Source organism: Apaloderma vittatum, unplaced genomic scaffold, assembly GCF_000703405.1.
Source record: "Apaloderma vittatum isolate BGI_N311 unplaced genomic scaffold, ASM70340v1 scaffold3218, whole genome shotgun sequence".
In the NCBI taxonomy this organism is placed as follows: domain Eukaryota; kingdom Metazoa; phylum Chordata; class Aves; order Trogoniformes; family Trogonidae; genus Apaloderma; species Apaloderma vittatum.
The window spans coordinates 54,547-69,042 of record NW_009730054.1 but is presented as its reverse complement, the minus strand read 5'-3'; the positions used below and the strand labels follow the sequence as shown (position 1 = coordinate 69,042).

Genomic DNA, 14,496 nt, shown 5'->3' with positions numbered 1-14,496 from the left:
AGAGAGTTGGGGCTGTTCAGTCTGGAGAAAAGAAGCCTCCGAGGAGACCTTATGGGGGCCTTCCAGTATCTCAAGGGGGCCTCCAAGAAAGCTGGTGAGGGACTTTTTGGGATGTCGGGTAGTGACAGGACTAGGGAGAACAGATTGAAGCTAGAGATGGATCAGTTTTGCTTGGACATTAGGAAGAAGTTCTTCACCATGAGGGTGGTGAGACACTGGCACAGGTTGCCCAGAGAGGTAGTGGAAGCCCCATCCCTGGAAGTTTTTAAGGCCAGGCTGGATGGGGCTCTGGGCAACCTGGTCTAGTGGGGGATGTCCCTGCCCATGGCGGGGGGTGGAGCTAGATGATCTTTAAGGTGCCTTCCAACCCTGACAATTCTATGATTCTGTGATTCTATGATTCTTTGAAAACCTTGGTTTCTGAGCGAAAGTAGAACTATTGTGGCTTATTGGCAGATTTAAGACCAGCAGGGAACACACCATTTCTTGGCTGTGCAAAGGAGGAGAGCACACTGTATTTTTGGTTTCAGATATCCCCCTAAGTTGGTGGGGGGACAGAGATGCCTCAGTGTTCTGTCACACATGCACAAAACCCAAGAGAGAAAAAGGAGAGACAAGATGGCAGCCGAGCTCTGTCTCACTATCCACACCAAAATCAGAGCTTCATTATCTCACCATGCAGAGCAGCTCTGCACTAATGCCAACAAGAACCACAGACCAAGGTGCCACAGTTCGATCTCTGGTAAATGACACCTAATATCCAATCAGAAATCAACCCTTGAGGTATTAATTTATTTTCATTTTCCAGGCTGGCAGTCTTGGTGAATAGATTTTACTCACTGTATAGCAAGGTCAGTGTGACAAATTTTGAAAAAAATACAAGTTCAAGTGTTTTCTGGTTTCACAAACACAGGAGCTCAGTGAGAAAGAACAGACTGAGATGGCAAGGAGAACAGCCAATCCTGTTATATTTGTCTTTCTTATTACTGACTTGCCATGATAAATATGGAAAATTATATTTGGCTAGAAGGAGGCTGAGAAAGGGAACAGATGGCCACCAAAAGAATACTAGAGCAGCTAATAGTCACTGGCACATTTCCGGGATAAAAATTTAAATCTGAAGCCAAGCAGAAGCATTATCCTTTTTATATGGATCAGGGTACTGTGTATGAAACTGATCCTGCTATGCTCTGACTAGATGAAGGTGGGCTTCCTGCAATGCATTCACCGAATGGAATAAGAAACCTCTATCCTGCAGTTAACGGATCTTGCAGCTATGCTGACAGAAATAGTTGACAAGGTGGGGAAAATGTTTATGTTCCTACTGTATTTTGAGTGAAAGTGCATTTGCTATGCGTTTTTAATGTACTGCATGATTTAACATCTACACTGCATTCTTTCTATGTATTCCACAGGCTTTAATTAGTTTTCAGGACAGAGAGAAGAAAGTGCCCATATAAATGATGAGACAATGGATTCAGTATTCTATATAGTTGTGTATTTAATAATTTCTAAAATTTTAATGCATTTCTCATTTCTGTGGTCAGCTGGGTACTGAAAAAATCAGCTGACTTTTTGAGAATTATGAAAATGTGTCACAATTTCTGATTTTGCAGAATGCTGTATACTCGGTACCTAAAATGCTTTATGAGTTAGTCCTTATGCAGATTAGGTAGTGAATGAGGACATTGTTACGTTTCTTGAGTGATAATTGGAATTAGCAAGGTAGTACATGATTTGAGGGGCTGGCAGGACATGATAGTCTGGGATTAAAGTGCAATATTGGAGCTGTAGGACAGGCTGAGTGCTCTAGGAGTAGAACAGTAATAATAGCAGTTGCTGCACTTTTTCTTTAGAGTGTATCTGCCAGAATTAAACTAGGCACACCAGCTCAGCTGTAGATCCTATAGCAGATGTACAGGATTTTGCTAAAGCAGCAGCTGATGGGTCCTCTGGATAAAGACCATAAAATAACTCACTGGGTGGACTAACTGATCAATTCACTGCTCTCCATTCAGCCACCAGTAGGTCTGTTGTAGACACGGAACAGTTTTTTCAATGGATAAAAGATTATGATCTTTACCTATCTGGGGGTATGTTATGAGGGTTGATCAGTTATTTGGTTTAAGATGTTTTGAATAAATTGCCCAAAGAGCACTGAAGAACTATAAAACCTTAACAAGTTGGTTTTCAGAAAGAGAGACAAAGAGAATCACAGATTTCCATGATTGATTGACAAAAGGCATGGGCTGATGGACTTACTTTGCTTTTGCAGTATAAAAGGAAAAACATCTATCTCAAAATCTTGTTAATCTTTCCCCAGTGAATGGAAATTAAATGGATTCCTAATTCTGAAAGCACATCTTGGAGCTCACTTACCTGCTTCCTTAGCCCTTCCTGGGTTTTAAAGATCCTTTGTGAATTGATCATACTCTATTAGTAAATACAATGTATTTTGAAATTTATATTTAGTAATATAGGCATCACTGCATTGTCTTTTAAAAGTATTGCTAAGAAAAAAAATGCCTGTTTGGAGTGAAGACTCTGCAGTCTGTACAGGTATGTGAAGTCCACTGGTCCTTTAGTTTTCAATGATAGCTGTGTGTCTCTAAAATCTTGGGTTTATATTGACTTGTGGTTAGAAAAGCCCAACGTGGTTAAGAAATTACTTTTAAATGAAGTGTAATGCTTTCATCAGCTCCAGAAACTTAAAAATAAAGCTAGCTGTGAGTAAAGTATAGATGAAATGTGAGGAAAAGTATAACATGCACTAAAATTAATAATCCTATTAAAAGTTGTGTTGATATGTCTAGTAGAGTTACAAATGTGGATCCCAGACCCACCTTCGTAACAAATGTGATTCTCCCTTGAAATGCAGATGTAGTTTGTATGTGAAGTGTTTGTCTGTAAAAATACTCTAGCACTGGCTTTTCCATAGATCATCTATGCAAATTCACGCTGACGAATAGTGACCACAAGGATATTTGGTGCACTGGACAAAGTGTGTCATGCTCTAAGACATTAATATGTAGGATATAGTAATCCAGTGGTTCTCTTCTGGGGGCATTTGTTGCAGTGAATTGGGGAATGTTTTGGATTTACAGCGCATCATCCCTTACCCCCAGCCAGGTAATCTCTTTTTCAAAGATGAGAATTACTATGTCCTGCAAAGACAGGTCTTAGTACCTTTCCCTTTCCTATATTCTCCTCTGCTCCAGAGATATCCATGACCTTCCCTCTCAAACTGTACACAATTAGCATAATAAGGCTAAACCCAGAGCTGTTTTTTCTCACCTTATTCTGAATCTGAAGTTTACCTTTTAAGCTTGCAGAAGGATTAATTTATTTGCGGGGTTTTTTTCTCCTCATTTTCAAATGAAAAGAAAGACAACACACCTACCATGGACACAAATAGCACAGTTGTCCAAAGGGCAGTTTCTAGCTAGTCTGCCCAGCATTGATGTCCTCATGACTGATGGTAAGACAGTTGAATCTGCGTGTCAAAGGGCAGCATTCCCTTCATGTGATGGGGTGGATTTGCACATAGAATTTTCTCTCCATGTTTAATCTGGAAGTGTCTTCTAGAGGTCTCTAATCTAACCTGATCTCTGAGGATGGAGATCCCACAGCCTCTCTGAGCAATTGTTCCATACTTAGGGAGCAGGATGCATTAGAGCCGTTGTACATGTGTCTTCAGCTTGAGCCACACCTTCGTAGCAAAACCCATGTGCCCTGGATATATCGAGGCCACTGTATGTGCATGGATCAATTTGTACACAAGCATCTATCCCTTACCCATTACATCTCATATACACCTATACTGACACAGATGCAGCACTCTAATCTGAGTTGTCCCTTCTTCTTTCAGATTCAGACAGAGACCCTTTCCGTGTGGCTAGGCTGCATTATGGCAGATGTTTTACAGCACTAACCACAGGCATACTCCTCCAGCATGCAGACTTGTTTTCGTGTGGGCTAACTGAAGTCTATAGCAAAGGCCTTGGAAAAGCAATCCCCTTGCATTGGATAGGCTAAAAGTCATGACAAGGAGCAAAGACTTTATTATGGGCAGATGCTCTGCCAATTTAAGACTGTGTGACAGGTCATGGAAGTCCTTGCTGCAAACCAGATAAAGAATATCATGCTGCTTTATTTAAGTATTTTTAATCTGCATCTCACATCCATAAGATGATTTTGGCTGCAAGTTTGTTATTTTGAAACTGAAGTTCCACACTCCAAGTTCCTCTGCTTCTAAAGAAAATATTACTGTTCTACAACCTCAGAGCTTCTATAGTGAAACCAATATGTCTACTTGAAAAAAGACAATTTCTTTTTTAACTGTGAGCAGAACAACATTGTGTTTCAGAGCCCAGGGACAAAGGAGCACTTTTGACCAAACGCAGTGGGGTTCACTCCAGCCTGTAGAGCAGAGTTTCGAGCTGCTTTAGCCACAGAGTTTTCAGTACCTAAATTATCATAGAGATTTCTGCAATTCCCTGTGGTCTGTTACTGGATAGCAATGCACAGTGGTACTTATCATGTTTATCACAATAATTGCTGAAAGCACCAGCAAAATCTTAAAACTTGTGAGCACTTACCTTGTTTCTTTTTTTATTTGTTGCTACTATTATCTGTCCATTGGAACCAATAGATGTTTTTTTCTATATCTCAACGAATTTAAACATTGATTTGGGGTTTTATAAAATCTGCACCACAAGCTGAATCAGTTTAAAGCCACTGTTAACTATAGATGGGCTCACAACCCACCTCATAAGGCAGATTAAAGCTGTCATTGCAAGCAGAATCACTATCATGTATTTAGGAATATCACATATATTTAGGGATGGCAAAGGCCTCCCCTTCCCCTCTCCTGACCACATGGGCATATCAAGCATGCTGAGAGGCATAATAGGCAAAGCAAGCCGTCTCTGCACCTGCCCACAAAACAGCTGTTCCCCTGGGAGGGGAATTGCTAGAGCGTAGCGTGTTCTCAGCAGCTTTTGTGGTCCTCTCTCACACACTGTGTTGGCACAGACATTGCCACAAAGTGAAGAAACACAGAAACTGTACAGAGATTTCAAGATTATTGTTTTTCTGGAATAATTTGTATTAAAGCATTGTTACATGTTTGCAGTCTTCCCATGTGGAAGCATTTTCTCAGTCTCAGCTGGCTGTTCAAGAGAGAGATTGTCTGGGATCTAACAGAATCTTCCATCAGGTATGTGACTCTTCAGCTGACTTTAAAAACAACTGAATGCTTGTTTTCTAAGAGTCCCCTTATAATAAATAAATCTGAGCAGAGGGAAGTCCTTTATTCCCTGTCTTCTTCCATTTTCCTCGTAGCTGCGTGACTGTCCCAAGTGCCAAGTGTACCAAGCACTTTAGTTTTGCTAGCTGTTCAGTAACATTTGAGACATTTCTTCTGCCTAATCACTTTCGGGTTTTGAAGTTTTCATGAAAAGTCCATTGGAATCTCAGTCCTAAGGTTTTACTTCTCTATAGTAACATAAAAGAAAACTTACTGATTAAAGTTGGTTTATTCAAGAGCTTTGTTTCTTTGCTTTTAGAGAAAATATCAAACCTCTCCTTTGTTGTCAAAAGCTTGACAAATATATTTCCCTCCTTCCTCAATGACAGAAATTTCACAGGCTTATGTGGCTTGTGGCCTTACCTCTCCGGGCCTTGTTCTGCGTTTGATAGTGGAGTTTATCTATTTCAGATCTATTTCACATCATTTTTTTATTATTATTTGCCAAAGAAATAGTCTATCTTAAAATTTTCCTTTGATGCTAAGAGTGTGATTTCTCTTACTTTAGATATCCAAGAATATCAGGGGTCTTAACCTTCATAAAACTACACCCTTAAATGACTGACTTTAAAGAATGAGTGGTGTACAAATGTTTTGCAAATAACAAAGAAGAGAAGTCTAAAGGACTAATAATCCTGCAGTTTTCAAATGAATATAATCATTGATCTTTCACTAAAGCTTGCACAGATCTTGCCTTTTCCTCACTCACTAACAAGGAGTGCAACAAAGGGGCCAACTAAAACTGAGCTTCGCGGCAAATGAGGGGCAAGGAGATATGGAGAAATCAAGTGCAGGGGAGACCCTCCCACTGTCTCCACCCCTGGTGTTCGGCAGAAGCCCAGTCCCCATTTCTCTTTTACCCCTGGGAATAGCTAATGGTGTTGCCTGCCATTTACCACTCATGCCTGCTTATTACCCTACATATGCTTTTTTCCCCCGTCACTCAAACGAGTCTTAACACCCAGAACGGCTGTTGGGTTTCCAAGCCCAACCAGCTTTTCCATCTGAAGCTGCCTCTGCTCTGATGCTGGGTGGAGGTGTTGTTACAGGGAAACTGCCATGCTCTAACACGGGCCAGGCTGCCCGACGAACCTTTAGTGAGTGCCACTGGGAGCGACCAGAGAAGGATTTGCTCTTTTCCCTTTGGCCGTTAGGTGTCAGAAGTGAAGCATACACATTTCTGTATCCCTTAAATCCCCCTGGTTTTTGAAGGCGTTTACACAAACTCCCTTGCGAGGTCATTACGTAATACTTATGTTTTCTATTTAGAAACTCAGCCGTGGTGTTCTCTCCCTCCCACATCTGGAAGGTCAAGCTAGGCATGGTTTGGTTGCAGACACTGCCAACGCTCCCCCCCTTGAAAGCAGCCTGCCTCAGATAACAAACAAGAGCTTGCAGAATGTCCTCCCCTCTCTTCAGGTGAGTTAATCAGATTCTCCCTAAGTACTGCTAAGAGTGTGTCAGTGGCAAAGTGTCGCAAGTGTGTTTCTATGTGGGAAGAGAGAAGTAACTTAGTGTCAGCATTTGCATCGGTTTCTCTTTTCAGGGGTAGTTAGAGAAGAAAACGAGGAAGAACTTTAAATAGTCGAATAGACAGATTACTTACCAGCTTGGCTGTATATATCTCCAGATATTTTAACAGACGCCCAACATCACAGGAAGTTTTTGAAGTCATCTTCCCTTTTAGTACTTATTTCTTCACAAATTCTGTGTCAATACCCTGTCTGTACTCTTCTTCCTTTGCTGCTTCTCTCCCAAACAAATCAGAGACCTGCACTACTCACCACCACGACTCTGATCACTCCCTTTTCCATCTTTCTTCTTCAATGGAGCCTCTTTATTGAGAGATTTCACAGGTTCTCTAGGCCTCTGATATGAAATCTTTTCAGATCTCTTGCACTGGACATCCCCACATAAAGCATTTTCTTTGAGAAGTCAAGAGTCTTCTCAAATACTTCTCCCAGAATGCTTTTACCACTTCAGCAGAAACTGAAAGGATTGAATCACCCCATGAGTATCAGGGCCTTTAGGTTATGATGACTCTTCCCTGCTGTACCTAATTAATCCCCCTCTTCACTACATTAGCAAACACTCTTGCCCCTGCTTCATCAGAGGGATCCTGTTTCTACTCAGCAGTTCTTGTTTGTCATCCTATGAAGCCACAGCCCTCTCTGCATCTTCAGCCAGGTATGGATCCACTGGATGCATCATCTCCACCTGAGTCTTTTTCCCTCAATGAAGGGATTGAGGAGAACATGGCCTGGGCCCCCACACCCTACATTCTGTTTTCTGTCTCCTTATCTGGTGCTCATTTATATCTAACACTCCACCATCTCTCCATGGCTTGTTTCTGAGTCTGTCCTTTGCTTTCCCTTTCTGAGAGCCATGAGAATCTGCATGTGCTGGGATCCTGATCAGGTGATATCTGTATAACCTTCCTCCTGCAATTTATTCTTTCTGGTGTTTCCTCACTCACACAGGCCCATTCATTCCCCATTCATACCAGTCTTGATGTTTCCATTACATATGTGTATGTGTGCAGGCCCGGGCTGCTGTCTCTGCAGTTCTGTGGGCTGTGCAAGCAATCTCAAGGATTCTAGCACAACACTACAGTGGATGTGCCCAAGAGAAATCTGAGATAGATAATGCCTGTTGCACTGTCTTTCCTGCCCTCTGTGCTAACTCGTGCGAGTTACTGCAACTTAATCAAAGTATGGCAGTTTGACACCCCATGTATTGAACAAACTTGGAAGATGAACTTCCTTTTCTTCTTTAGAGATTTATCTTTCCATGGTCCAACGGCCTCTAGTGCTATTGGCAGAATTTGCTGTCTGGGTAAGTAGAACGTTCTAGTCCTCAAGCATGATTGTTCTGTCTCAGCACAAAACTGACAGAGAGATCACTCAATAAATTCAAAATAAATACCTTGCAGCTTTGTCTGTTGGAATGCAGCATTTTTTTAATGCAGTTTTGTATATATTTACACAATTGCAGATTGGTCGAATGTTCATGAAAATATCTGTAAATAAAAGTCACCTTTTTTTTTTCTTCTTTTTTTTTTTCCCCATGGCAGGAAAATGGAATTCGAGGCAATTTTTCCCAGTTTAGCGTACCAGACAGTCTTCCTGAAAGCGCTACCAGAGCCCAGACAAAACCGTCACAACTGGAAAGCACCAGCATCAGTGTCAAACTGCCTATGACAGCTTCAGGTAGAATATAGTGGAACATGCTAAAAAGCCTGGAGTAACAAGCTGCCTGAACAGCTAAGGAGTGTATGCAGTCAGAATACACAGTGACCAGAGATCCCATGCTAAATGGTCACTGAAATATTTAACAAAAGATTTGGAGGACAAGAGTTTGTATGGGCTCAGTGATTTCTAAAAAAACTACTTGGGGATGTACACATTATGAGAATGAATAGGCCAGCATAATTATATAAATGAGAGAAGTATGCATTTTACAAAAGAATGTGTATTTGTATAGGTCACGGAGATGACAGCAATGTTCTATTACCGTGGTAAAATACTTTTCCTGCTTGCTTGCAGCTGTGTCACATTTTATCTCTGTGGGCTAAATTACATTTTGGGAGTTCTCAGATCTAGAAAGTTTCTGGCAGAGTTAATATATTTTTAAAAGCAGACTAGAAAAAAAAAAAGTAGTGACCTTTTGCTTTGAAATGGTTTAGCATCCCTGGATAAAGATCTGCCACTGTTCAGCAAAACACCCACATGCATGCCTAGAGTACACGTTAATTTGTAATGCTACTGTCTGATTATTTATCTAGATTTAAATTACATAAGTGGAAGTGCTAAGGTAGCCGAAATGTTTCTGTGCAGGAAGAATCAGAACTAGAACAGCAAATTAGGGCCGTATTTTATTCCTAACCTCATGCATCTGAACTTGACATTTTCAATCAGAAACACAAGTACTTGAAAGTTTTGGTTAATAAAGCTTCCTGTCATTTATGACAGTCAAACCAGTAAAAATATATAATTTTTTTTATGTAAGCTATGAAGTTTGCTGAAGCTGATAGACCACAGATAGGATTTTCAAAACTGGGTAGGTGCATAACTTAGCTCAGAAGCAAATAATTTTTACCTAAGCTCTCTTGAAAGTCTTGCTGACTGATGATGAATGCTTTGTTGAACATAATACTGTAAGTCAGAAAAAGAAAAAAAAAAACCACACATAAATTCACCATTGCTGAATCATACAAATGTTGGTTGGAGGAGACCTCTGACAATCAGCTACTCAGCCTCCTGTTCAGTGTCATGCAGTACTATCAAGTGTTCCATTGTAAAAGCAGTTTGTGATCAGGTTTCTGATATTTTATTGATTTTTGGTTTTATATTCTTGTTTTCTGATTTAGAAGCCTTGAAAAATTTTAGAAACCAGTTAACAGTCTATGAGCAAAAAGAAATTTTCAATTATACAGAGCTATGGTTTCTTGGGCTGGAAGCTAAAAAGATTGAAGGTTTGCCTGAAACCCAAAATAATAACTGTTACGATGATGAGCATGGTTCCTACTTAAAGGTAAGTGGAAAAGTTATGGTATTCATTTTCAGCTTAATAAGTTGTAGTGACTGTCTGCCAACTCTTAAGTGTTCTATGTGAGATAAATGTTGTTTCTAGAAGATAAATATTCACATAGTGAAAACTTCAGTACCAATCACTTTAAAGTTCAGAAGAGAATCCTAAGGAGAGACTCACTTTGCATCTCATTCAGGATTGATGCAAGGTAGGTGGATTAATGAAGCATGCACTTGTTATTTTCTCTGTCACCTTTGTTTAATGTAGGCTTCACTTGCTACCATCCCAGCATCTTTTATAGACAGTGAACTTTCACACACATGAACTACTTTAAAGTCTGGTCTTTGTCATGCTATTTGAATCTGAACTATTTGTTTTCTTTTGAAGGTTTTACATGACCATATTGCATACCGATACGAAGTGTTGGAGGTCATTGGGAAAGGGTCATTTGGGCAGGTGGCTAAGTGCTTGGATCATAAAACCAATGAATTAGTAGCCTTGAAAATAATAAGGAATAAGAAAAGGTGAGACATATGTTGACGTTAAAACAGTCCCATCAGCTCTTTGCTATATAGGCAGTGACAATCCGGGATAATGTAAGCAAAGAAAATCAACCGCCCTGTATGTCAGACTTTCATTAAACACAGTACCAGTGCTGTTTAATACCTTCATCAGTGACAAAGACAGTGGGATTGAGTGCACCCTCTGCAAGTTTGCAGAGGACACCAAGCTGAGTGGTGTAATCAGCTGCCAAGACAGGTGGGATATCCTCCAGAGGGACCTGGACAAGCTGGAGAAATGGGCCTGTGTGAACCTCACAAAGCTCAACAAGACCAAGTGCAGGGTCCTGCACCTGGGTCAGGGCAATCCTCAGGATCAGTACAGGCTGGAGGATGATGTGATAGAGAGCAGCCCAGAGGAAAAAGACTTGGGTGTGCTGGTGGACAAAAAGCTGGACATGAGCCACCAACGCATGCTTGCAACCCAGAAGGCCAATCGCATCCTGGGCTACACCAAAAGCAGTGTCGCCAGCAGATTGAGAGAGGTGATCCTGCCCCTTTGCTCTGCTCTTGGGAGACTTCAACTGGAGTAATGCATCCTGCTCCAGGGTCCCCAACATAAGAATGACTTGGACCTGTTGAAGCAGGTCCAGAGGAGAGGCACAAAAATGATCAAAGGGCTGGAGAATCTCTCCTATGAAGACAGACTGAGAGAGTTGGGGTTGTTCAGCCTGGAGAAGAGAAGGCTCCAGGGAGACCTTATAGCGGCCTCCCAGTACCTGAAGGGGGCTACAGGGAAACTGAGGAGGTACTATATACAAGGGCATGTAACGATAGGATGAGGCGCAATGGTTTTAAAGTAGAGCAGGATAGATTAGATATTAGGAAGAAGTGTTTTACTATGAAGGTAGTGAAGTACTGGAACAGGTTGCCCAGAGGGATGTGAAGGCTCCATCCCCTGAAACATTCAAGGTCAGGCTTGATGGGGCTCTGAGCAACGTGTTCTAGTTAAAGATGTCCCTGCTAGGGGGTTGGACGCCCTGTGGGTGAGTTGGACTAGATGACCCCTGAAGGTCCCTTCCAGCCCAACACATTCTGCAATTCTATGAGAACAGAGTGAGGAAAGGTGATGTCAGAGGATCAGAATTGGCCTGGACTGAATGGGGACAGAGTCTATGCAAGCAGGCAGTTTTTCCAGACATACAAGGAGGTCTCTGTTATCTGTGACACAGTTAGTCCACAGCCCAGGTAACCAGCCCTGCACAGCTCAGAGACTACAACTCCCCCAAGACTCCAAAACCACAGGAATGTGCTGGTGGGGCTCCAGTTGCTCATTTTAACATGAAAAATTCTACACTGTGGTTCTAAGCAACCTCTTCTTGTTACATGACTGGTTACACATTTTTATTGGAGTATAGCTTGAACTAGAGTCAGTGAAAGAGATGAGAATGATGCTGTTGACTCCAGCAACAGAGTTTTAGCTGTTTAGTTTCCCCCCTCATTGAACATTGAAATGTAAAGATGCTCTTCAAAACTTACTATGGTAGGTGTGAAATATGGTCCTGTTAAACAGAAGCATTCCTGTGGACTTTGAAAGTACTAGGGTTTTACTCTGGGGGCTCATTTGAATCTTTTACATTAAAACAGTTTTTCAGACAAGTCAGAATAACTACTCTTAAGTATTATGTAAGGCCAGTATATTTAGACTAGAAAAGAACCATAATGAATCAAAGGTACAGCAGTTAACAGGGGTAAGTGGTAATTTTTAAATCATTGTCCCACATGTTGAATTTACAGTAAGACTGTGGTGCTTGTAAACTGGGTTAATGTTATTGTTCCTATGTCATGTGATATTTCAGATTTCACAGCCAGGCTTTGGTAGAAGTGAAGATCCTCGATGCTCTCCTGAAGAGGGACAAAGATGATACTCACAATATCATCCACATGAAGGAATACTTCTACTTTCGCAATCACTTCTGTATTTCCTTTGAATTGCTGGGGTAAAGTATGTTTTCCTTTACACAAATCTTAAGGAGCATTGTAGATCTTATGCCTTACAAGATTCAATTTTTAAGTCTTCTTTGGAAGAATTTGCAGCTCTTAATGTTACAAGAAAGGAATACTGTTTAAATACAGACTGCATAACTGAGCCTTCAATCACCAAAGGTGAACTGAAAAAGGCCCCATTCAGACTTCACACAGACAATAACATGATCCATACCTTATTTTCTGTGCTATGTATTGAAGTCTTCTTCCCTGAAAGACCTATCGGAAAAAGAGTAAACCAGTGAATTGAGAACTGGTAAACTTCAGGGTATATAAGTATGAGTAATATTAAATAATATATAGTTTCTTCTTGCTTTCTATGAACCTGTGCTGCAGAACACATCTTAGGAAGAATTTTGGAGGAATTTTAGATGAGTCAGATAATTTTATTCACCAGCCTACTTGTAATCAGGGCCTCAAACTAGAATTATGGAGGTTACCCACAGTTCCTCATCCCTTAAAGTAAAGTCCCCATTGCTGCATGTGTTATAGCCTTTGCTGAAGATTCATCATCATATGGAAGGCTTGATCTCAGAGAGTCCTAAATTCATTGTGTTCCTGTCACTCACAGACACACAGGGATAAGAGTTGACTCCTTCTCTCCAGAGAAGACACAGACCAGTTTTTTCAGAAAGCTGCCATGGAAACTTGGAAAACGTTCATGGGATAGCTACTATGTTCAGCTCTTTACAGAAGAGTTGAAGACTGGTTGTCATATAAAAATATTTGTCTGGTGAAATTTTTATTGCTTCTAAAATGTAGTGAACTTAATTTGTGAACTTTCTTCTCCATCAAGTCCTCGTGACTTGATTTACTTCTGAAGGAATGGGCCTTGCCTAACACCAGGGGGCTGATAGTCCTGGGGGGCTGATGTGAGATCCTGGGCCATGGGCTGGCAGGGGAAACCACAGAGCCATCAGGGCAATGTGCTTGTGTTACTAACCATGCAAGTAAGCAACACAATTTAATGCTCCACTGGAAGAAGCTAAGGCGTAATGGTGGCAGAAGGGATAGAAAAACCTATTGAGACCCAGATTTTGTGGGGTATTTGTCTAGAAAGATTTACTGCTGACTAAAGACTCTTTAGATGAGAAGCAGTCACACAAGGTGCCAAAGCAAGGACAAAAAAGAGTGAAAGGAGACTGAAGAAAATTTATTTCTCTCAGTTGCTGAATGATAACTGTCCTTGGTGAAAATCAGCAGAGCTGCATAACATAGCTTTGAGTTTAGCAAGCAGGCAAATCCACTGACATTATGTCTTCTTTAGGTCTGGAGGCCCAGGGGGATGTTCATGCATATTACATGCAGAACAACATTCTCAAGGAGGAAAATAGCTATGTCACTTTCTTCTGCATGCATCCTCCTTCATGTAGGAAGACAGGCTATATACTCGCTTAATGCATGGTAAACTAATCATGCCTTTAAAAAATAAGTTCCCTAATCTCTTTTCTGCTTCCTGTCTTCTTCTTCTTCCACCCCCTCAACCCCCGCAGAATAAATTTGTATGAGTTGATCAAAAAGAACAATTTCCAAGGTTTCAGTTTGTCTTTAATTCGACACTTGACTCAGTGTGTGCTGAGATGTTTACAAGTGCTCTACCAGGAAAGAATCATTCACTGTGATCTGAAGCCAGTAAGTACAGTCATTTCATAACCTGCTATTCTGTACAGAATTACCTTAGCTCCATCCTATTTTTTATTGATCGAGAGGAACTCTCAGAAGAATCCTTAAAGCACAGTAGGGTATTTGTATGGAAGCTCTAGTTTATTTCATATTGTATTAGTACTAGAGTCGAGTAGTTATCTCCATTGACTCAGTTCATTCACTGCAGTATTATACAAGAGTATCTGGTTGCCAAAATGAATGCAAATACGAATCAAATTCAAGTAATGATATTTTGCTTAGTGTAAGAAAAAAGGAATTGTGAAATTAAGTATTTCAATGAGGAACATTAAAATGCAAGGAGGTATTCATGAGGCAGCCTGTTTCAGGTTATCCTGTTAAGTCTATTTAATTTCATGTGCTTAACTATAACATGAAATAGCCTAGTATATGGCAAAGCAATTCTATAGTACAGTATTTACAGTGCTGACTTGTTTCTGAAGAAACATC

General features: G+C 40.8%; 1 protein-coding gene across 1 annotated transcript in view; it reads left to right on the top strand.

Moving 5' to 3' along the window:
* The first annotated feature begins 1,276 nt into the window (after nucleotides 1–1,276).
* DYRK4 (dual-specificity tyrosine-(Y)-phosphorylation regulated kinase 4) overlaps nucleotides 1,277–14,496 on the top strand; it is a 23,461-nt gene continuing 10,241 nt past the window's right edge. Inside the window, exons 1-8 of the mRNA XM_009874629.1 lie at nucleotides 1,277–1,300; nucleotides 5,135–5,218; nucleotides 6,578–6,727; nucleotides 8,382–8,517; nucleotides 9,678–9,841; nucleotides 10,226–10,362; nucleotides 12,198–12,338; nucleotides 13,878–14,016. Of these exons, the coding sequence (XP_009872931.1) occupies nucleotides 1,277–1,300; nucleotides 5,135–5,218; nucleotides 6,578–6,727; nucleotides 8,382–8,517; nucleotides 9,678–9,841; nucleotides 10,226–10,362; nucleotides 12,198–12,338; nucleotides 13,878–14,016 (975 nt within the window). The remainder of the gene's footprint in view (nucleotides 1,301–5,134; nucleotides 5,219–6,577; nucleotides 6,728–8,381; nucleotides 8,518–9,677; nucleotides 9,842–10,225; nucleotides 10,363–12,197; nucleotides 12,339–13,877; nucleotides 14,017–14,496) is intronic.